The sequence below is a fragment of the Drosophila busckii genome, chromosome X, assembly GCF_011750605.1.
Source record: "Drosophila busckii strain San Diego stock center, stock number 13000-0081.31 chromosome X, ASM1175060v1, whole genome shotgun sequence".
Classification (NCBI taxonomy): Eukaryota; Metazoa; Arthropoda; class Insecta; order Diptera; family Drosophilidae; genus Drosophila; species Drosophila busckii.
In genome coordinates this window covers 5847419-5872860 of record NC_046608.1, presented here as the reverse complement: position 1 = coordinate 5872860, position 25442 = coordinate 5847419, and the positions used below count along the sequence as shown (strand labels likewise).

The 25442-nt window shown below is 40.1% G+C and overlaps 1 protein-coding gene across 4 annotated transcripts in view; it reads right to left on the bottom strand.

The window, feature by feature from the left end:
* Positions 1-25100, bottom strand: part of LOC108606657 (platelet binding protein GspB) — a 41228-nt gene extending 16128 nt beyond the window's left edge. For all 4 annotated transcript variants that reach the window (XM_017996978.1, XM_017996979.1, XM_017996980.1 and 1 more), the window contains exons 1-3: positions 24964-25100; positions 7144-8338; positions 5126-5394 (exon numbers count right to left, since the gene is read on the bottom strand). In XM_017996978.1, the coding sequence (XP_017852467.1) occupies positions 5126-5394; positions 7144-7308 (434 nt within the window). In that variant the 5' untranslated portion in view covers positions 7309-8338; positions 24964-25100. The remainder of the gene's footprint in view (positions 1-5125; positions 5395-7143; positions 8339-24963) is intronic.
* Positions 25101-25442: the final 342 nt, after the last annotated feature.

Here is a 25442-nt window from a genome sequence, read left to right as displayed (position 1 = left end):
AAAACAAGCCGCAAGGCCCAAAGAGTTTTTGAAGCTACTCGGACCAGGACTATTAAATGCCATTTTTTATTGCACCACAAATCAATGGCCATGCCCACACACGCACACGCACATTGTGGCAGTGTGTGTGTGTGTGTGTGTGAACAAATTGTTTAATGGCTGCATGATGTCGATTTCGGCTTTGACTGTGGTTTGCCAGCCTAAGTCCGATTTCAATTAACGCCTCAACCAAAAGAGGAATGGCTTGCTTCGTTTTTGCTGCCACACACACACACACACACACACACACACACACACAGCTGAGTGCACATGTGACGTTTGCCGCATGCCACTTTGCCATTTGCCATCGAGCGCGCGCAATGACCAAACAAATTTTGCTGCGGCGCACTCATTTCACATCGAACTGTGTCAAGCAGCGCCTGGAATGTCCTTACATATCATTTGCCGCATGGCCAAGTGTCCAGTCATTTGCCTGTCATTGCAAACAGCTGGCTCAAGCCATTTAATTGCCAGCCCAGCCGGCGAGCCAAAGTTCATACAAGTGAAACGCACAAAGCGTGAGCGCAATTTAAATACAAGCGATGCTCAACTGTAGAATCAGACAAATTAAAGGCGATATTGATATTGAGTATACGCAATAATAAGGCAATATATATATTGAACTTCAATTTCAATAAGACAAAATGGCAACACTCTGTGCACAGTAAGTCGAACAAGTATTGGCATATAACAAATTGTTAAACACAAAATGTTTTTCTTTTCTAAGCCAAATTCGCTAATTTAAATCAAAAATAATAAAAGATTATATCAAAATCTAATTAATTAATTAAAATGTTTTAGTTAATTTTGTATGCAATACTATATAAATATAAAAATCGATTTTTTTAGTATTTTAAAATAAACAATATTTGTTGTATTGCTCTAACTTTTTTCCTTTCCATTCCATTATGCAAAGCTCTAAACAAATATGCCAATGCTTTTTTGACTCACTGTTATGCGCAGCCTAATAGAGAGCTCCACATGAATTGTAGTGTATTTTGTTGTTACTTTGTTATTGTTGTTGTTAAGTGGCAACTGAATTAAAATGCAATTGGCATGCGACTGTCAAATCGAACAATGAATTCAATTGCGCAAACTGCAGCCACTTGTAAATGCAAATGGCCCAAAGCGACGCATCAAACGACACACACACACACACACACACATGCACACAGCATAATTCGCTCAACACTTGGCCAACTTCTTGGGGTCGCAGCTCTTAGAAAATTCTGCTGACTATAGCTGTGTGTATTCATAAAATTTTCTTTTTAAGCCCCCTCCGCAGCCCTGCGCGCTGCTTCTGCTGCTGCATGCATATGCATGTCGCTGTTACTGAGCGTGTGTGTGTGTGTCAAAAGTTGCCAATGCATAAATTCATTGGCGAGTGCCTGCACACATTTCTAGGTCGCATCGACGAGTGAGCGAGCGAGCGTAAAAAAATAGAAACCTTCATTGGTATGTGTTGCTGTTTTCTACATAAATTTGCAATTTTCTAAATTCAAATTCTTTGTAAGTTGTCATTCAGCAGGCAATTTCTCATTTGGCATGCACAATGCCAAAAAAAAAAGGAGGCGCATAAGAAGGGAAAAGCAAACGTATTTGTGGCATATGCCCAGGCGCATTGCCTACAATTGTGTATGTGTGTGTGTTCTAAAAGTTTGACTAGAATGCAGCAGCAGCAGCAGTCGCAGTTGCAGCCGCTCACTGTTTAAACATATCGATTCTCATGCTTTCTCTCTTGCTCTTGCTCTTGCTCTTGCTCTTGCTCTTGCTCTAGCGGGCGAGACTTACAGAGAGACACAAATGGTACTTTAACTTTTGCTGTTTGCTGAGATTTTTGTTTTTGCCAACGCGAGACAAAAGTTGCTGCTGCTGTAAGTCTATGTATGTGTGTGTTTCTCTCTGTGTATGTGTGTGTGTGTATATAGTTGCACTTTAGCCCCAGCGTGGTTGCAACTTGTTTAGCGTTGGCAAACTTTTTAAGTTGCCCTTGCCAAGGCGCAAGAAAAAAAAATAGAAAATGAACAGTTTGCTGAAAAACTGACACACACACTCATACAAAACGAAAATGACAACAAAATGAAAAAAAAAGAAGAAAATGCGAAACGCTGTAATGAAATGTAGAGTAATTTCGCTGCTGACAGCGACACCTTCTTCAGCTTCTTCTTCTTCTTCATACATATATGGGCTGCTTAGTCATTCTGTAGAATACACAAGTTCGAGTTTTATAGCAAACACAAAGCGAGAGAGAGTAACAGAGAGAGAGAGAGAGAGAGAGAGCGAGCAGTTGGTTGATGAGTGTGTTTTATAGCAAAGAGAGTTTCACACAGCAACGTACACTTATCAGTTTTATAGCAGGGAGACTGTGTCAGGGCACAACACGTAACAAATATTAGAGCTTGAGGGCAGGCTAGCGAGCGAACGAACGAGCGTTATAGAGAGTAAGAGATAGAAGAACTGTATGCGTGTGTGTGTGTGTGTGTGTTAAGTAGAGCGAGATAGATAGAAAGAGCGAGTTAGCTGATAGCACATCGATTACACTTAAACTAGTGCGCACACACACAGAGAAGATATCGAAAACTTTTGGCTGTGTTTTGGGAAGAGTTTGAGTTTTTTTTTGGTTAGTTCTGGCACGGAGTGGTTTTAATATTGGATTCATTTTTGTTAAGAAAAGTTTTCACACACACACACAGACACAGACAGACATACATACACGCAGACGCAAAATGCAAGATAGTAGTAGTAGTAGTAGAAATAGTAGCATTATTAATAGTAGTAGTAGTATTCATAACTTAGAGAGATAGAGACCAGGGTTAGTTGATTAATTGTACTGTATAACTGTAAAAGCACCGTTCCTCTTAATACGCCTCAATGAACAGTAATATGCCATAACGGCACGCAGACTTTTCCACTTTGTAGTCTGATTAGTGTTGCTGGGATTATTACTGTTGTTGCTTGTATGTTGCTTATTGCTGCTGCTGCTGCCGTTGCTAGCAATGCTAACCAACTCCTCTGGATGCTCGCTGATGAACGAAGAGAGCGTCTTCACGTTAATCACTCTGCCACTGGAATACGTGCTGCAGTCCGAGGCTGGACTGTTCAGATGCAAACGCACATGCTTCTTGCCCGAATGTTGCTGCTGCTGCTGCGACTGGTGCTGCTGCTGCTGCTGCTGATGTATGGTTAGAGTCTCATGCTGCTGCTGCTGCTGTTGCGCTGGCGTTAATATAAGTCTATCCCTCTCTGTGTACAATCTTAAACTATTTGCCTGGCAATTGCAATTGCTCTGCGCACTGGTCAGCGATGAGTTGCCCGATCTTCCATTGGTTTGGGTTTGGGTTGGGGTGGTGGGTGGGTTAAAAGGCAGTTGTTGTTGTTTACAATTGTTACACAAAAACAAAAAAAAAAAACAGAACGCTTTGGCTTTAGTTTCGGTGCACCGAAGCTTCACATCAGGTGTGGCTGTCAATTATGGCAAATCCCACAAAAACGTTCAACGGCCAGGCCAGCCAATACCCAATCGTCCCCAATCACGCTAAGCTTTCATCCCTACACAGCAGCAGCGCCTTGCGCCTCCCCACACATAATTCACTTGTAAGTAAAGCCCACTTTACTCGGGCGCTCGACAAGGATTTACAGCGGATTGCACATAAAGCTGACCGCAATTGCCAGAACAAAACAAAAAGGACAAGAGAGACAACTCGCAAAACTAACAACGCGACCACGCCAAATGAGTCTCCAGTTGTCTGCACAGTTACTTAACATGCTTTGCTTAATTATTAAAAAAAAACAAAAAAAAAAAAACGAAAAAGAAAATCAGCGCGCAAACACAGCGCGCCCAGCTAATTGCCTATGCCCACACACAAAGCGACTCTAATGAAAGAGACATTGCTTAAGCTCTCGACTAAGTTTTAATTGAATCCAATGCCAGTTGCAACTCTTTTGGCACGCATACATAAAGCGAAAGCAGTAGGCTGGGCGTTGCATTTATTATTTAAACATTTGGCATTTTTCACACGCAAAACCAAAAGTGTACACATTAAAAATTCAAAAAACACACACAGCGACATGAGCTGCTGAGTTGAGTTCGAGCGGAAGCCATTGAAGCATTGACAATACACACACAACATTGACAATTTAAATGGCTGCTAATTGCTGTTGATTCAACTAACCCATGTACATTACCCGCTTGGCGCTTGCCGCTTGGCGCAACACACAAAATGAACAACCACAATCAAAAATATGTAACAAAGTAAAAATTAAAAAACAGAAAACACAAAAACAAGAGCGCAAAGTGTGTAAACATGTACGAGTATACAAAATACATATGTATGTGTATGTGTCAAAACGCTTTATATATGTGTGTGTATGTAAGTATATATGTGTATGTGTATGTATATGTGTATGTACGTTTACTTTTGGCAAATATATATCTGTATACAAGCGAAGCCCAACAAAGTATGCTACATATTTACTGTTGGCAATCAATTATGCGCTTACTCTTGTACATGTAGTATGTATAAATAGGTATGTGTATGTATGTGTGTGTGTGTGTGTGTGTGAGTGTTGTGCAATAATGTAATGTACCCGCAGGTTTTTGTTTCCTTGGTTTTTTATGACCTGAGCAGCTTTCAATTATGGCTTATCATACAAATTGAATTTAAGAAATTTTGCTTTCGAAAATTCGAAGCGCAAACAAAAGTTGTTTTAGAATTTTATGCATTTGTTAACATTTTTAATTACGTTGCTTATGCTGCGGTCTTAACAATATTATTCAGTTAAATAATTTAAATATTTCGCAACGCTTGTTGCCGCCTTTACCGTGCGAGTAGTAAGAGTATTAAAATATGCAACGCTCAGGCGCTCAAATTCAGTTTGTTTGGCTTGTCTGTTTGTTTTTGTTTGCTGTTTGTTATTTGACAAGCTCTTAACTCGTTTCATTGAAGGCTTACACCTTTTGGCATGAATAGTGTTGGCGTATGTGTGAGTGTATTTGTGTATCTGTAACACCTTTTTGTATGCCTTGGCTGATGGCGTATGTGTATGCATGTGTTTGTGTGTGTGTGTGTGTATGTGTAGAACTTACCGCTGACTGGGACTCTTGCTGTCCGATGAGTGCGCATCATCGTGAGCCATAGCGGCTGCCGCTGCTGCGGCCGCTGCTGCCGAGGAGGAGCTGCTGCCTTTGTGATGCCGCTTATGATGGCCACCGCTGTTGTCTGGTCCTCCTCCGCCGCCGCCACCGCCGCCCGAACTGCTGGTGCCCGTGGGGCTGATAACATCCGTATCGCTGTTGCACTCCATAGCACGCGCCATATCCTTTGGAAACTTGCCGCCATGCTCATGCGTTTCCATCTGCAAAACACACACAGAACCACACACACGCACACAAATATTATTAATATTCGCATTATTTTTGCGAGCGTATTAGCAATAAGTGCAATTTCATCTGCTGCCTCGAGGGGCATGCCACACGCCTTCTGCGCAGCGCTGCGCTGACAGCGCAATATAATTAAAATTTGATTGCTCTTTGCACGCAGGCTAAAGTATTAAAATTTGCACATAAAATTACAAGGGCCTTGGGCGTGGCTCAAGACCAGGCAGAGTCGTAGCAGGGGGGGCAGCAAAACTGATTATACAAAAAAAAAAAAAAAAATGAAAAGCAAATAGCTTCGAATTGATAATGCGCGTTTAAGTGATTTAAACATTAAACAACTTTTCGCTTGAAGCTGCAATTACTATTAAACTCTAAACCGTAAATTCTGCTCATTACCAAAGCGCCTAACCGACTGTGTAGTCGTCAACTAACGCCAACTAAACATAATCACATAATACTTATTGTCAGCAACCACTGATCCGATTTCGCCGCCCAGCTGAGCACAACAGGCAGAGCCTAATGGCCATAAACTAACAAATGCAACACACACACACACACAGACAACCAGCCGAGAGTCTTCTAATTCAGTTAGCCTTAAATGGCCCAAACTGCATAACATATACATTGGTGAATTTAATTGTTGTTGTGCCTGGCCAATTAGCTGTCAGCTTGAATCTCCGGCTGGGCTGCTGCTGTGCGCTGCCTCGTTCCGCTTAAAGCTCCACTAGTAGTATAAGCCGAGCCGAGCCGAGCTGAGCTGTGGATATAGCTTTTTCTATGTGTCTGTGTGTGTGTGTTTGCTGCTCTGGGGCAATATGGCAATTAAATGTGCCACACAGCGTTTGATTGGAATTTGTTGTGGCTTTTGGTAGCTCAGCTAGCAGTAAAATACACCATGCGGCAGATATTTATGGTGCGCTCTCATCCCTCAAAAGTTTTAGTGGCTAAAAAGTGAAGCTATAACCGGCATTGATTCAATTATGCCTTGTCCCAAAATTGATATACACACATACGCACACACAAGCCAATATACATACATACACATCAATCGCCATAAATTCAACATGCAATACTTAAATATCATTTCATGGCATACAATTTATGCTTGACTGCCTGCCAGGCTGCCTCTGCCTCTGCCAGCGCGAAAAAGAATTTTTTATGATTACGCAATGCTTACTTGCCAAACATTCTGATGACTTCATTGCAAGACGCAGGTCTACCTTGTAGCACCAACGGAAAAAATAAAAAAACAAACCGAATTGTAAATTTTCTTATACGTTTGCCGCCATTTCATCCGCTGCTCGATATATAATAACAGCGCTCGATAGTTACGCGATCAGCTGTCCAGCTGCTGTAAATTGCAATTAACATGATTTTCTCGATTTATGTAAGCAAATGAATATCGATATCGCTCGCTGAGCGCTGTTAACGCACTGTTCGTTTTAAGTAGCGCTTATTCAAATGATAGCTTAAACTTTAGAGAGCATCAGCAAACTTAATATTTTTGCACTTTTTGTTGATTTTTCATGGCATCTAGCTGAAATGCATATTAAACCAAATTTATGGACTACAAAAAAATTACAATTCATTTCATGCTTGCTCCTCACTACGCTTCCTGCGCGGCGGTTTGGCTTGCATGAGATTTTTATGTTTACGTTTTATGCTGCATACAAATTGTGAGATGTGGACGCGAGTGCGAGGGAGGAGAAAGTGGGTGGCGCACTTACCGTATATAGGCCCGATGCAGTAGCCGCTGCTGCTGCCGCGGATGAGGAGGAGGATGCTGCGGCGGCGCCAGTGCTGCCGTAATTGAGCTGGGAATGATAGCCGCTGGAGAGGATCTTCTTGTGTGCGGATGCATGCGCCCGATACGCGCTGACGCTCAGTTTCATTGTCACATTAACTCAATGCACAAGCGAGCGCCCCACCACCCCCGCCACGACCAAGCTTGCAACGCTCACGCACACGCACACACACACACTCACACTCGCAGACACTCACACACGCACAGCTCGCTTGCACGCGTGTGTGTGCCTACCTTACAGACACGCGTAAGGGCGGGCGGCGAACTGTGGTCCGTGGGCGTGGCTGCGCTCGCTTTCAACTGTGTTTGCCTTGGCGCTTGTTATTGTTGTTGGGCCTAATTGAGTGCCCAGAGGCGACTGATGACAACAACAAGAGCGCTGCTGACACCAACCGTTAAGTGTGAGTCTGAGTCTGAGTCTGAGTGGGAGTGTGAGTATGAGTGTGTAAGTGTGGTGTGTGTGCCTGTGTGTGTGTGTGTGTGATACAATGACAAAAACAATGCGCACTTTGGTTTTTATCGCCGCTTTGTTGTTGCTATTGTTTTTTTGCCAGTCACTTTCCAGTTGCTGCCGCTGCCGCTGCTCCCGCTCCTACTCCTACTGCTTGTGCTTCTGCTTCTGATGTACGCAGCTGGAGGCAAAAAGACGCTGCGGTCTCTACAGCTGCTGCTGCTGCTTCTGATGATGATGAAGGCTCGGCTGCAGTTGAAAATCGCCTGCTGCTGTCCTGGGCCGTTGTTTTTAGCTTAACTTTGCTATTACCATTGTGTTCACTACTGTGTCTCTGTGTGTGTGTTTGTGTGAATGTGTGCGTGGGCGTGTCACTGTGTGTACCGCTGTCACTATTTTGAGCGCCTTGCTTCTTTTTTTTGTTTGTTTGAGGATCCTTCGTTGTGCTCGCCTTTTAATTGTTTGTAATTTGGTTTTTAGTGCTTGGCGTTAACTTCTGTCCTGTGGCTGTTTCTGTTGCTGCTGTTTTCGATTTTTTGTTGTTGTTGTTGTTGTTGTTGTTGTTGTTGTTGTTGTTGTTAAGGCCTCATGTCACTTTTAGTTACAAGTAAGCTGTTGTTGTTGGTTCTGCTGTTGTTACTGATGCTGCTGCTTTTGCTGTTATGGCCTGTGGACAAAGAGACATTTAGAGAAGATAAACGTTTAAGTGCGCAAACATATATTAATTTAGATGGGCAACATTTAAGTTTTGTTTGCTGATAATTATGTGATTAAAGCCTACACACACACACACATACAGACACATGCCAGCGCTGTCTTGCTTTTACTCGTACTGCACATTTATCAAGTTGATTTATCGATTATTTAAATTAATTTCGTTGTCTCAACTTGACCATGAGCTGAGCCTTGGCAAATTACAGCAATAAATTGATTGATCGGCAGTCAAGCTGCTATGCTTAGGCAACTAATTGACATTCATAATTATGCATAATGCACACAAACACAGTAATGAACTTCAGCTTGCGGTTAGAGCAGGCAGCTTAACAGCAACTGCTAATTAAAATGTTAACCGCTTGCAGCGCTTTTCTACGTTTATGTTAGGCACAGCTGTTAGCTTGACAGCGATCTTGCATGTTAATAACACACAGACGAGTTAATTAGAGAAAAAAGTGAACTGACTGACACTGTCAATTCTCACACTTGATTTGATTGAATCGCATTACAATCAATCGGAAATACAAAGAGCATTCAATCATGCACGCTCGAGTACCTCAAAATGTGATTGTTATAACAACTTTTGTTGCACAATGCTGATTGTCTATGAAAACAATCAGCCAATCAATTGAATCAGCTTGCCGCACGTTGCAAAAGCGACAGGGACAGAGTAACAGGAACAGTCGTAGCTCAACAATGCTCAACACACATACACACACACACATATATGCTGTACAAATATAAAGTGGAGAACCTATGACTAAAACTCAATGTGGCATGTGGAGATTGTAAACAGACCAAATTGTAAGCCGCATTCATAACATGGCTGGCTTTTCATTTAATGCCTAACATATCGCATTTGTTAAGCAGACATCGAGATTTATTACGGTTACGTTGCTTGTGGCTTTTTTTTCTGTGTTTACAAACAGACACGTAGCCGCATTGCCGGATATACCAGCCGCATTGAAATTTATTAAAACAGAGCAGCCAAAAAACAAAACAAAATGTAATATGTAAAAATCTAACAACTTGAAGTGAAGCCAGCTCAACTCTGAACATGCCACACAGCAAAAAACAGAAAACAGCAAAAAAAAAAAAAAAGAAATTGAAATTGAAACAAAAGCAAAAGCGACAGCGCAAGCAAAACAAACGTGTTTAAAGATAAGATTTTGATCAGAAATTTTATTATTATGCTTTTTATTTTTGTTTCGCTTTATTCTGCTTGATTTATGCGCAGTGACATTAAATAGGATGACAGAGTCTTAGAGCAGAGGCTAAAGGCTTAAGCAGAGCCTAAGAGCTGAAGGTGGCCGCTGTCTTACTCGCTCTCGCTATTCTTCTCTCTCTCGCTCTCGCTATTCTTCTCTCTCTCGCTCTCTGCCTCTCGTTGGCCATTAAAAAGCCAGCTTGGCTGGCGCGTATAAAACTTAAGCAATTACAAACAAAATCCATTACGTATACGCCGCCTAAGGCAAACATTCAATAAAAACTGGAAACTAAATAAGCGTGCAGTGCCTGCCAGGCGCTGAGCTCACCTCCCTATCCCACCTGTTGGTGCTGGTGGCGTCCAGGCATATAAAATGTAATTATAAAGCATTCAAACATGGCCAACAACGTTAACCAAAAACGGGTGGGGCGGGTTGCGGGTGAAGCGAGTGCAAGTGGGCAGTAAGGGACTTAACACTTTTTTTAAGCGCTTAGACAGCTTAGCTAAAGCGCTCGCCATGGCGTTTTATGAGTTTTTCCCAGGATGCAGAATACACAGCATGCAAGGCTCTGAGTACTATGAAAACAGAGAGGCCACACACACACACACGCACACACACAGACTCGCAGACACAGATACAGACACAGAGATTTATTATATTGTTGTGTTTATTTTGTGTGTGCGTGTGTGTAAAGCACATTAAGCATACGCCCAGTTAAACAATCGCCTTAAAACTTGAACTTAACTTTTATAGCAATTATGCATGTTACGCAGTTGAGCTATGTGTGCAATTTAATCCTTGGCATGTCGAACATAACTTTGCTCACGGCCCAAACAAGCAAAATACATTTTATTATTTTTACATAAAACTCAATGAAGCAACGTGGGGGGCACAACACAACGTCTTTGCAAAGATAAACAGTCAGCAGAGCAGGCAATACACTCGACACTGCCGTTCGCTCAATTGCTGCTACTCATGATTTCAATTTCAAAAATTTACGCTTCATTGGTCAGTAAAAGCAACGCCCACCCAGCCCCCAATCCCCAATCCCCAATCGCCATAGCAGTCATAACTCCAGTGTGGCAACCACAAAATGTGACATTAAAAAATGGTAGCCACTTGTCAAAGTCGTTGGCACAGCGTTGCCCAAATAAAAAATGTAACAGCAAGGGAGACAGCAGAAGAGACAAAGCGGGACGGGATGGGTGCGGGTGCGGGTACGGGTGTAAAAAGAAAATGAAGCAAACTTATCATCATATTGCCAGCGGGCGGCCATAAGCAACGATTTCTTACAGTTTGTTTTTGCTTTCTTGCAGCAGCAGCTCAGCACACTCGGGCGTATGCGTAATGCGCGACACTGTCTCAGATTGTGCGTTCAATTAGTGCGCCCAGCCACAGCTAATCGCCACCCACTCTCCACACACACCACACACAATTCATGCTCTGGGGTCAACTAATAAGTTAATTAAGCGTTGCCTGTGGTTACTTGAGCGCTCGTAAATTAGCTAGAAATATGAGCAGCTTCTATTACAATTAAAAGCTCAACGTAAGTGGCTTAAATTTAAATGCAGCTCTGTATGTGTGTGTGTGTGTGTTTGTGATATTAAGTATGGCCACGTCAAGTGATTTAACTTGTAAACTTACAATGCAAAGCGTTAAGAAGCTGTCGATAGGCATTAGTTAAATCGATTTATATTAAGCAATAATTGTGTGTCGTAAAATGAAATCTATACCAATAAATAAGCGCAGCAATTGTAAAGCAACATGTCCTGTTAATTATTGATTAGTAATATCTTGCAAGTCATTTGTAATGTTCAATTATTTTTGCCTAATTGAGGTCGCTTTTTCGAAGCAAAATTGTTAGTTTAAACTGCTAGCTCAGACTTTATGACTATTGAAGCAAGGAAAATTTTCATCACGGCTATCAGTGGGGTCCTTACTCAGCAATCTCTCAAGTCAAATCGTTGTAGATCGAACCCATAGAGAGATTTTATATCGGACAAAAGATAGCTACAATTCATAAATAATATCTTTAAGTGTAGAAGTTGAATCGATGCACACACCAAAAACTATTGGAAGCTGTTTGAGCTGCTGCCTTATTTATATTTTTTGGCTTGCATTATCTCATCTATTAATGCATAAAATAATATCGACTTAATATGCATCGAGAGAGTGATTGATTTATTCTATAAATCCATCAATTTAAACTTCAATTAAAAGAGCTCAGCTTAAGTGTTATAAATTAAAATTGACGCAACTATATGGGGACTATAAATTATAGCCACGTTCACGTCAAAAGATTTAATCTGCATACAACTTAAGGCATTTATCTAGAAATAATATGGGGCTTGTTGATTTTTTTTTTTATGTGTGTATGCCTAGCTTCGATTTTGTTCTGGGACAACGGGCAATCCCTCATCAGCATTTATGTCAAACGCTTTGGCCACTAAGTAGATGCCGCTGCTGCTTCTGCTCCGGCTCCGGCGCTGGCTTCGGCTGCTTACCCATGTCCAGCTGTTGTTGCTTATGCTTTGCGCTGTTTTCGTTTATGTTTTATATACAGATTTTTAGCAGCATCTTGGCTGTCAGAGCGCTTACACAAGTTATGAATATTAGCCAGAGCCAGAGCCCAAGACAGAGGCAGAGCCTTTTTGCTGCTTTTGTTGACTCGACTCGTGCATGTGGCAAGCGACTTAAGTGATTCCAAATGCGGCAGTAGGTCAAGCAGCTGTGCTTGCAATTGCCATATAGAGAGTCTACAGAGTCCGTCAGTCAGTCAGCCTGACAGACAGACAGACTGACAGTGTGTAACCGAACCGCAGCATAAATTAGGCGGCTCATTTGCATGCGGGCCGAAAACGCAAGCACAAGGCCATGGGGAGTTGGGAGCTGGGAAAACTGACAGCTCCCAGCATCAGCTCCTGCGCTGACTTGTTTTCAATTTATATAAAATGTTATAATACAACAGAAAAAATCGAGTACAGAGCAACACTGCAGGCTGTCGCTCGCTCGCTCGTTACATTGATTAACCTTTATATCATTTCTTTATGCATTACACTGCGTTATGCTGGGGTAAACACATTTACACATTGCGCGGCTGCTTTTATTATTATTATATTTATTTTATTTTGCGCTTTTTGCTGTTTGGCTTGTTGGCTCATGCATAAACATGAGAAACAGTTTGTCAGCGATTTTCTTTTTTGTTATTTGCTGTTGCTGTTGCTGTTGCTGTTGCTTGTGCCTTAAAGCGAAAGCGCAAAAGTGCGACGCATTGCTCATACGCCGCGTATGCTGAGCTCGCAGCTCGCAGCATGCTGCTGTGTAATAAATGTTGGCACTTGAGTGAAAGGCTTTTGTTTAAGCATGTATAAGCATATCAATGTGGCAGGCACCTGCAACGTAACGGCAACGCTAACGTAATCGTAACGTAACGAATTGGCAACGTTAAGCTACAAGTGAGTTTGATTTATCTTGTCGTTTGCACTTGCTTTAACTTGAACTTTTAACATTTGTGCGTGGGTGTGGAAGTGGGTGTGGGCGTGGAGCTGTCTCTTTGTCAAGTGCAAATTCAATTAAAAGATAAAAGAACAAGCAAATGCAAAAATGTGTATGCAGCTTGCATGGATTAATGCAATTATGCTGCCCACACACAAATGAGAATCTGTGGAGCAAACCCACGCATGTCGTGACCTGTCCTGTCGTGTCCTGTCCAGAGCTGAGAGTGCTTGTCTTTTGTATTTCTTGTGGAGCATGTGGAGCTGCAAGCATGGAATGCAATAAAGCAACGTTGAAGTGGGCTTGTAATTGGGCTCTGGCTCTGTTAGCCTCGCTGACTGTTTGTTAGCATGCATTATATTATTATCAGAGCAGAGAATGCTGCTCATATCTGTGTTTCTGTGACACCCACTGTGAAATGGCTGTTGCCATGGCGTTGAAATATTAATAAGCTTTCGGCTTTGCGCACTAACACTCTTTGCCTGACTTTTGCCCTCACAAATACGGTATGTGTTTGACGTATAGCACTCGTGTGGCAAGTGCAGCAGCAGCAGCAGCAGCAGATTGTTGCATAATTGTTGTTGTATACACGAAGCATTTTCCCAGGCGACATGACGTATACTGAATATAGTAGCTGCAATCAAGCTGCGTGTATATTTATAAATAAGTAAATTTCAGCTTCAGCCCACGCAAGCTTCTGCAATTGATTGCATTTCATCAAAATTTCATTTCGTTTTGGTTTCGAAAAATAATAAAAAATACATAGCATACCTTTCAGCGCCTGCTTGCTTGCTCAGCTCAACTCAAATATTTGCCCAACAAATCGTTTGCAGAACAACTTAATTTACAACTAAGCCCACGTCTCATAGTCGCAATGCCATTTAACTTGTTGCCGTACTCAACTCGATTCATTCAATTGACGCCGCCGCCGCCGGCCAACGCGTATTTGCTTTTATTTACCTAACCAAACGCTTTAAGCCTTCAGCTCACATTGGCAACTTGGCACTTTGGCCAACGCTCATTAGCGCCCGCCCCAACCGCATAACGTTCCCAACAATTTCGCTTTGGCTTTCGTTCGTTTTTGCTGCGGTCGCATTTAATTGTGTGCAAATATGCTCGAAATATTTTTCAATCTTTCCGCACGCGCAATATTCGATACGCCGCCGCCTCCACCGCCTGCCACATTCAGTTGCCCTTGCTCACCGCTCGCACTCGTTTTATCCCTTTGCCTGCGGATAATTTTTCACTGTCAGAAATTTGTGCTGCCGTTTGAAAAATTGAAAAGCATTTTAATGGCGACAGCTTCAGTGCAGGCGTTGACGCTGGCATTGGCGTTAGCGTTCGCTTTGGCGCTGGCAATGAAAATTAATGGCCGCTCGTTGGCAGTTGCCGCCTGAATTTTACGTATTAATGCAATTGCCGGATACGACGACGACGCGGGGCTAGCGACTTAAAAATTAGCTAAGCCAAAACCATAAAACTTGTTAACTGCAGGTGTCCTGGGCGGCGTCGTCCTGAGGTGAGCATTCGAAACGATTCTAAACTGATCAATTTGCAAAAATGATTAATGGCCCGCGGCCATTAAAACAATTTCCTGCCAAATTTACTTTGGCTAAAGTTTTGCGCACTTAAAATCGGTAATCGATAACGTAAGACTGAAACTATTAGCATATGCTTAAAATTGCTTAAAGCAATATTATGATATTATTAAAAAGTATTTATGTAATACTGAATTAAAAACAATTATAAAGAATTCTTTAAAGTAATGGCTTTAAATGAGCAATACTGCAATATCGATATCGATATAATGCTGGTAATATCGATTTTATTATGCTTTTTTTCATAGATAATTTCCACTTTTACCTGCAAGCAATATCAATATCGATTTAATGATGAACGCTAAATACTTTTGTATATAAGCAAGTTATTTGATTCTACATATGTGTCAATAGTTAATCGAGTTAACACATTCAAGTTCAGTGACAAATTTTACAGACTGATTGCATCAGAAATATAAAACGAGTTCAATTAAAATCAAAATACGCACATGACACTTTTGTTTATTTGTTCATGGGGATTAGTCCAAACTATATTTTGGTTCGAGCAATAGAGACAATCCCTTTTGAATAGTTTAAACGAATCAAGTGTGCAATAGTGCAAAAATAAAAGCACACAGCTGCTATTTATGTAGCAAAAGTACATACACACACAAGCACATATGTATGTGTGTGATTTGACATTTATTTGTGCCCCATATTGTGTTCATCAAATTTCAATCGAATCAGTTGAGCGCCAGCATAACTCAACACAAAGGCACACCTCGGCAGCAAGAGCAAGAGACGAACCCCCCGCTCCCCTTCGCATCCAAAGGAGCGCCCATTGTCAACAGTGGGCGTGGGCGTGGGCAGGCAAGTGCGGCAAGGCATGAAGGTAGCGGCACTTGAACGCCAGCTGAATGGTATTTGAGAATTATTTGCATTCCGCACGCTTCAATGGCATGAAGACCGAGCAACTAACACAGACACACTGACACACACACACACACACAAATTGACTGACTAACTGACTGACTGACATAATTATTTAACGCTGCGCATCAATCATCAATGTACGTGTGTCTCTCTGAGTGTGTGTGCGTATGTCTGTGTGTGTGTGTGGGTGAGTGTGGAGTGTAAGCTAATTAGCTGAAATATCTAATTGAGGCAAATAAAATCTGCTGCATACTTTCAGGCGCTGCTCACTTTGTCTGCTGTCAATACCAGCGCGCATGTGAGTGTCTGTCTGTCTCTCTGTCTGTGTGACTGTGTGTGTGAAGCACTTAAATGACTACAGCTACAGCTGGCTGGCTGACACGCACATAATTGGCCAACACAGTTGTACAGTTGCTGTTTTTGTATTTTGTTTTTTAAGTGCCCCCGAACAGTTGGCACAGGCTGTGGCGCCTGTCAATTGGCATTCATGAAATGATGAACGCGAACGAGTCGAGTCGAGGCGCCTTGCCTTGCTTCGCTGACTCTGCAAAGAGCAGCAGCAGCAGCAGCAGCAGCATCATAAAGCAGGTGAACCGACCAGCCCCCTAATCAGCCAACAAACTCTGTCGCTGTCGCTGTCGCGGCGCGGCGTCAAATTACTTCCGCTGGATTTGAATTTGTTGTTATGGCAGACGACAAAAACGGCTAACGTGCTCCACATGCTGAGCTGAGTGGCACACACACACACACACACACGCATACAATTAGGCCACATGACAGCAGCGAGAGCAGCATACAATACGCATGAAGGCATAACAAGTGGCAAGTCTCGCAAATGTGCAAGGCGCAAAGTAATGGCGAGAAATTATATAGAAAAACAACAGCACAAGCAGCAGCATCAGCAACAGCAACAGCAGCAGCAGCAGCAGCATCAGCAACGACAGCACAACAAGCACATGATGAATGCCAATTAAGCCAATGCTTGAGCCCAGCTGCCGAAGGACGAAGACGCACGGCAAAAACTCAAGCGCATACAAAGTTATAAATGCGTTAAAAAAAATATACATATACACACATGTGTTTGTTTGTGCTTCTGTGTGTGTGTGCGCTGGGCGTGACTATGCTCAGAAATTGTAATAAAAATAATTGACAACTATTTGACATGCCTCATGGCCGACGCCGTCTCCATGCCCAAAGGCCAAAGCAAAGACGGCGGAACTGCCGCAGTCCCCAGCGTGCATTTAACAGTACTTCAAAGCACACACACATAGAAAATTTTCATTTTTTATTTTTTACGCATTTTTAGCCTTTTTTTTGGACCCAGTACATGCAAAATGTGCAAAGAGTCTTATAAGTTAGGCAAATAAAATTTATACCTAACCAAGAGAAATTGGTTAACAAATTTCTATCTGTCTGTCTGTATGAGCTTCATGATTTTAGCAACGATAAGAGCTAGAGACATCAAACTTGCTTATCATAAGTAAATCGAGTTCATTTTAGAATTTTGATATTTGCATAACTTAAATTTATTTAATTGTATACTTCAGCCTGAAGGCCTTTGTTGCTCTGGCTATACCAATTGTACCATAGAATTTAATTCTAAGCTTTAAACGATTTTAGAAGAAGTTTAAATTCTAGATTCTAACCCAACTACAGCGTCCCGTTATGTCGGCTGCGCCTGACTCGCCGCCTCATTTATTTTTGTTGTTTGGGTTCTCGGGTTCAGAGATAATAACCGGTTACAAGCTGCAGTCCCTTTTTAGCTGATTTGGCGCTTTAAGGTTTTTTTTCAAAATCAATGTGATTGATTGCAGGCCTGCTTAGCAAGGCAGTAGAAAACAATATTTCGATAAATACACACACACATACACATACAAAATCAATAAACTGTGTATGCGCGTAATTACATAAATAAAATTTGATCAAATTTTAACAACAAGTCCCTAAACAAATTGAATTTTGTTAGATTTTTGGCCAGCGACTGCAAAATCTAAGCAAAGTTTAGATATATTTATAAGGGTGGGTCGATTTGATGTCTTCAAAATAAATACTTCAAATTGTATAGCAAATTCTTAAATGAACTTTGCTTCCGCACAAATTAAAAAAAAAAAAAAACACTGCAGCTTTTTGTTCATTTTCAAATGTTTTATTGTGCTGAGCACGTCTTGATGTTAAGTATAAAGTTGCATCAATAAATTTTACTTAAAAAGCTTGCTTATAATTTTTAAACTTTTAGCGAACAAGGCTCGAATTTTTGAACAGTAAACTTAAAAAAATTATAGTGCCGTAATCACATATATTATGATAAAGATAAAATGAATTAATATTAGTTTGTATTGTTGAATAGAATAAAAAATAGTCTTTAATTAACCATTTAAAACTATTTGCAGAGTTTAAGGCAATACTTGAAAATAGATTTATATGAACTCAGAATTCAAAGTAAGCTTGAGTTTCATATTTAAAATAGTATAAATTTTCGGTAGAATTGCGACAGCGGTTTTGAGTTTGTTGAAGGACAATTACCCTAAAATAAATATAACTTTGCTGCTTTGCATTAAAACATTTGTTTTCAGGCTGCGTATGAGTAATATGCTGAGAATTTGCATAGATCATGATATATGTAATTTGTCAATCTTTTTTGGCCATGATTTTAACCCACCTTTATATATATACATACCATAATATGTTTGGGGGAAAAAACAAGGCATTAGCTGGGCATTACAGCTCCATTTGAGGTGGCCGGGGCGGAGGCAGGCGCGGGTGGTAATTGTGGAGTGTCTGAAGTCAAATGAAACACGTTCCCAACTAATAGGCACGTACGGCAAGCGACAACAGCGGAGCACACAGCAACAACAACAACTGCAATGAACCAATGCCAAATGGCAAATAAAGATGGCAATAAAGCAACATGGCAAATGGGCCACGTTCAGACTGACAGACAGCAGCTCAGCAGTTGAAGCCCCGGACCCCAGCTCCAGCTACGGCGGAAACGGGTAGAACGTGCAAATCACCCGCGCACTCTCAGCTCCAAAGCCCTTACAGCCCACAGAGCGCACTCAGCTCATAGCCAGAGCATCCAGCTCACATGCACATGCTCTCAGCTCTTAGCTCTCAGACAGGCGACATGCGACATGCGACAGGTTTGGCTTGCAAGTGAATTATTGCAAGCAGCACTTGAAATACGCCACAGAATCGCATTCGCCTGCATTTGCGCCAATTAGCTGAGACAGCAGCAGCAGCAGCAGCACTCTTTATTGTTATTTGCTACACTAGCAGCCATAAGTACTGCGACAAGCAATTTGAGGGGGTGGCTTAGTCGGCGACTACTGCAACCTCTGATAACTTTTGCACAAGTCAAGCAAGTTAAGTGGGATTTAGTAGATTGATATCACCACAGATATCAAATTTTTGCTGCCGCCTTTTATTTGTTCGATGCATATACAATATAATTTCGAATTTGTAAATTAAGACACTATATTAAATAAATATATTGTTGTAGACGCCGCTAAATAATAGCAAATTATGGATTCTAACTTTAACATAAACTGTAAACGATTATAACATAGTCTGTAAGCATAACAGATCGGCTCTGCAGAAATAATCGAACGAATAACAGCCTATCGATTCTAAACTTAACATAAACTGTTAGCTATGATAACATAGTCTGTTAGCATAACGGATCGTCTCTGCAGAATAAAGTGAACGAGTTAAAAGTCAATTGTCGCGAGTTTTATTTAAATAATACTTTAACAGCAAGCTACAATATTTGTATATATATCATAAATACTTTTAGAGGCTACAAGCAGTCAATACGTTAAATGTGAATACGCTTCACTTTCTAGAATTCTCGGAAAAGCCTTTCATGAAAAACTGCAGCACACACTATAAGCTACAACATACTCACATATGCATAAATAAAACGATGCATTGTTCAAGTGAAAGCATTTAACAATTATGGGAAGCATGCAGTTAAAGTTTCAACTTTTACTTAGCTTATGTAATTTTATAAAATGATGAAATTTATTACTCTCGCTGTCTGTTTCTTGGAAAATTCAAATCATAAAGCTTAAATAATATTACAGCACATTATTTAATTGAAACTGAATACCTAACAATGTTTTACAAGCAGCCTTCACACAAGAAATATAATAAATATTATATGTTCGCAGCTTTTTAGATTGCAAATGCCATATTACATTTCATTCCATTTTCATTTTCATTCTGCATTAAATTATGTTTAAGAACTAAAAGGTAATTTATAATTGCCAGAGAAACAAAACTTTTAAAATAATAAAATACAGAATTATAAATAAGACTACAAATAATGCTTAGAAATAAATAAGTAAACTAATTATTTTTAAAATTTAGTCATTAGATTTTTACATAATTTCACTTTTTGTAAAAAAAAACTAATGATAATAATATGTAAATATATATTTTTTAGAACACAAATTTCCACAGCTGGCCAATATTTTAGCCGCTATGCGATTGTGGAATATTAAATGTTGTTGAATTTTTAATACATTTTAAATGAATATTATTTGAAGTTGAGTAACTTTATTTTACAAGAGCGAACGATTGAACTTTGAAATCGAATACTTTGGTAATTTGGATGGCGCAGCTAAAAACGAAATAAAAAACTCGATCTAAGCCATGCGAATGCTTAGGAGTTAAAATAGTTGGCAATAAGCTACATAAAACACTAGCGCACACCAACTGGAAATTTGATATGGCGAGCGAGAGTTATTTCCAATCGAACTCTCGCTGTATTAAGAGCATCAACAGCACAACACACACACACACACACATGAGAGTGCAAGTGTGTGTGTGTGAATGAAAATCAAATCAACTCAAAGTGTCAAAAACTTGCCAGCTAAATGCAATTTATGAAAATGCACACGATGCCAAACAAAAAGTGGATCAGCAGCAACAAGGGACGATGAAAGGAGTCGACGAGTGATGAGAGGGTGAAGGGGGAGGGGGCGTGCCTGGAGGGTAAAGCGAGCCAAAACGCTGTGGTGAACTCTTTTGTGACAATAGGTGCATGTGTGTGTGTGTGTGGCAATAATATGCGCTGTGGTGTTGTGCATGCTTGTGTGGCATGTGGCATGTGGCAGCATGTGTGGTGTGGTGGGTGGTGGGTGGTTGCTCTGCTGCAGTTTTTGTTGTATTGGGGTTCGCAGCTCGTTTTGGCCATGAGTCTGTAATTTCATTAGGGCAGTAGGACAAGCTCACACACACACAGGCAAGCAAGTGAGAGCATAAAAATTGCAACGAGCACACACACATACACACGAACACAGCTAAACACAGAATTTGCGCCGTTTTGGGCGCCGGTTGCTTTAATCAATAGCTTAAATATACAGAGCTATGTATTAGACGATAAATATAGCGTCTGCTGTATGTGTGAGAGTGTGTGTTTGTCTGTGTGTGTTTGTCTGTGTGTGTGTGTGTGTGTGTGTGTCTGTTGATGTATTTGCAAAGGCTTTAAAAAATTTGCCAGGCATCTTCAACTATGCGCCGCGCATATTATGTAATTGTAGGGCTAAGCACACACACACACAGGCAGAGACAATACATATGTGTGTAGCTCACACACACACAGAGACAGCGACAGAGACAGAGAAATTTAAGCAAAAAGACGACACCACAATATAAGAGAGACACTTCATTTCTTGGCATTTTCTTTTGCTGCGGCCAACACAAATACCAAGACAAGCGAGACACACACACACACATATGTGTGCTAGTGTTAGTGTGTACATTTATGCATGAACATGTATTTTGCCTGCTACGTTTTTATTATAATCAGACACACACACACACAGAAGAGCGCGCAGCAGCCACACACACATACACAAACATGTCGCCGCCTTTGTCCTTTCTCTCATCGTTTTCGTTGGCGTCGCCTTGCCATTTTTTCTTTCACGCCTCACAATCTCTCAGCATATGCATATACATATATATGTATATATGTATATATATATATATATATATATATATATATAATAATATATATATATATATATATATATATGTGTGTGTGTGTGTGACTGTCTTAGATTTGCCGCTTGTACTACTTCAGTGTTTATTTTTCGTCATTTTGAATGGAAACTGCGACTGTCATTTTGGCTGCTTTCATTTATTTACTTTTTATTTTTTTCTTTTTTTTATGCTGCTGCTTCTCTCTCTCTCTCTCGCTCTCGCTCTCTTTTTTGTCTGTCATTGGCATTAATTAAACACTTTTATGGGCAGGCAGCAGCAAGCTCAGCTCGGCATTTTTGAAGCATTCAATTATCGATTATGACATTCATTCACTTTGCCCTCTTGGGCTTTGGGCTCGGCGCTTGTCCAAGCGAAAATAGCAAATAAATAGAGCGACTAAAAAACCCAAATGCTGTCGCTGTCGCTTTCGCTGTCACTGTCATCTGTGCCCTCCATCTCGGCTTTGAGGCGCCCAGCGGTCAGTTCGAGAGTTCTCGCCCTGATGTGTCCACGTTTCGGTCATCAAAGCTCCAAAACGAGCGGCGGCGAGCAACGAATGAGCAAACAAACAAGCAGCCCAAGCAGCCAGGCAAACATTAAACTCTGCGTTACTCCTGGTAAGCGGCGCCGTCGCCGCCACCGCTGCTCGACTTTTGCCTACCAGGCGTATGTGTAACATTTCGATTTTCGCTGCCTTTATTTTCTTGCTGTTGTTGTGGGTGGTGTCAAATGTCACTCAGCGAAGCAGTCAATTGACTTAGTGTGTGTGTATGTATGTGTGTGTGTGTGTGTGTGTGTGTACACAGCTTAAAAATACATTTTATGTTGTGGCAGCTCTTTAAAGAGATTAAATTCTTGAGAATATCTGATAGATAAATGTGCTATGACTTGAAAGATTACAAGAAGAACAAATTCCCACTTTTACTTTCGCCTGCAAGTGAAATTTTGTTATTGACTATGTGTCTTACTTTTAAGCTTTAAAGTTATCTCAATAAAAAGGTTAGAAGTAAAATATTTAAGAATTAAAAACCAATATCAATAGTAAATTAAAGGTAAAAACTCATCAAATTTAATAGTTTAACATTCATAAAAAATACAATAAATTAATAAATAAATTTATAGATAAAATAGAATTCCCTAAGTAGCTGAAACATTTTAATTGTAATTGAATTGAATTTAATTGAAAATATAATAAGTTAACATTTATTAACAAAAGTTAAAAGCATTGGTTTTTGTTTAAAAATTACAAGCAATAAAAACCAATTATAAAAATTTATAAATAATAGCTGTAACCTTAAAATAAGCAAATATAAAACAAAAGCTGAGATACAAAAAGCATAAAATTAATAATATTAGAGTATGAATAAATATATATAAATATAAATGCACTAATATAAAATAATTAACAACAAAGTAAATTTGTAATAATAAGAGAAATACAATAATTTTGAAAATATATAACTAGGCCAAAGCTCATGAAAATATTTATTATAATTATACCAATTAATAACAGAACATAATTTAACTAATTTAAAGGTTTCTTACAAAAAGGATTCTACATTTTTAGATGAAACAATTTTCTAATTTTTATAGCATAAGTAAACAGTTTCATAAGTTCAAATTTATGAATTAGGTCTTTTTCAATTTTTCATTGCTTATGCGAGCAATTTCCTCTGGCCTATTTTAATATTTAATGACTTCATAATATTCTGCCTTTTTTTTCTATTTTTACGGAAGAATGAAATCAAAATGAAAAATAATAGGGTTGCTTTTATTTCTTTAATGTCGATTATGCACAGTCGACGTGGTAAGAGATAAAATCTAACAAAATTATGCAAATATTTCAAATTAAGTGTATTGTTTGTTATGCAAAAAGAAATAAGAAAATAGACGCAATATATTGTAATAGTTAAAGCTGTGCTGAAGACACAATAAATATATATAAAACAAATTATGGAAATCAAAAAAGTTGCTTGCTGCCATAAACAATTTTTGCTATAATTAAGAATAAACAAAAAATGTAAATATATTGATATTTAATATGCGCTAGGTCGCTTTCTTCTGGAGCAGAAATTTCGATTAAAAACACACACACACACACACATGGATTAGATTAAGACATTTGTATGCTAAAGCGAGACACGTGCTGAAATCAAAGGCAATCGATAATTATAATTAAAGCACAAAGACAGTTAAAATGCTCAGCATACAGGCCACATAGGCGTCGCTTTTAATGCACAAACAAATGTGAATGTGAAATGTGCAAAACGAATATTACGTATACGTATAAATATGTTTTTAAAATCAGCGCTAGCAGTGGAAGCAAATACGTTAAGATAATTGTATTCTGGTCACTGCCTTAAGTATCTATTTGTGGATGCCGCTGTGTGTGTGTGCTTTTGTATTTGTATTTGTGTGTGTACCTAGCCCAAGCCGCCTAAGGTTTTTCAGGCTGCGCTTCACACTTGCCTTGCCAAAGGCAACAACAAAATGAAATAAAATAACAAGACGCAGCAGCAGCAGCAGCAGCAACAACAACAACAACAACAACTACTTAGCAGAGCCATAACAGCAGCCCACATTCAGAATCACATTTCTAAGACCAAGGGTGGCACACACACACACACACACAGAGACAGCGAGGAAGACACACAAATACATTCAAAGCGATTGAGTAATTTTTTCTACAACTTCTGCTGCCGCTGCCGCTGCCGCTGCCGCAGTCACCGCATACAACTTCATTAGAAGCGCGACTAAGCGCCAGCAGACGAACTAACATAAGGGGGAGTGAGTGGGCTGTGGGCTGGGGCTGTGGGCGGGAGGGTCTTGAATTTGAAACTGTGACAATTTTAGGCTGCTTTGTTACATAAATACACACACACACACACACACAAACAAAAATTGAGCGTAGAAAATCAAATAAAAATAAGCAAAATAAGCGAGAGTCGAGCGAAGCAAAGAAAACATAAATAAATGTTTGGCAATTGTTTTTGTTTTGTTTGCTTGTTAACATTAGTTTTGCGTAATTTGTCAACTAATTGGCGAACACACACACACACAACAAAAGGAACCTTTGCCTTGAGATTTGCTCTCTCTTTCACTTTGTCTATGAGTGTGTGTGTGTGTGTGTGTGTGTTACACACACAAATTGAATTAACGACAACATATATAAAAGCAAGCACGTTGACTTGCCACAGCAAGTCCGCTAGTCCCCCTCCCCACACTCGCCCAAGCACTCAGCCAGCTTTGCATAATTCGCGCAATTTTAGCCTCAACACTGCAGCTCAAACACACACACATTCACACACACAGCAACAAAAAGCAAGCTAGTTATATTTACATGCCAAGCTGGTAAGTAGTCATATTATAGTAGTAGTTGGTATTTGTCTAAAGGATTTGTGTTTTTTTTTTCTACGCACATTTGCAGCAGCTCATCATCATTTTTGGTTTAGCTCTCACTGGGATCCTGCGGTCAACTCACGCTCACACTTTCGATTTCTCTTACTCCGACGTCTCTCTCTCTCTCTTCACTTTTGTTGATAGTGAAATCTTTTGGTTTTTAATTGTTCACTCGCGTTTTTAGCAACAACAAAAAACAAAACAAAATTTATTCGCACTTTTTTCCGTTAATAACATTTAGTCATTTATATATTGCAAATTATTTATGTTCGATTTAAGCCGCTTTACAATTTTTGGCACACTTTCTTCTGCTATATGCTTCTTCTTTTTTATTGTGTTGTTGCTTTGATGACAAATTGTAATATGTTTTCGGACTTGCTGGATTTGCTGCTGCTGCTTCTTCTTCTTCAGCTGCTGCTGTGGCTTAGCTTTGGCTTTTAGATGCTGCTGCCGCCTGCGACCAGCGTCTGCATGGAATGCTGGGCTTGATGCTTGCTTT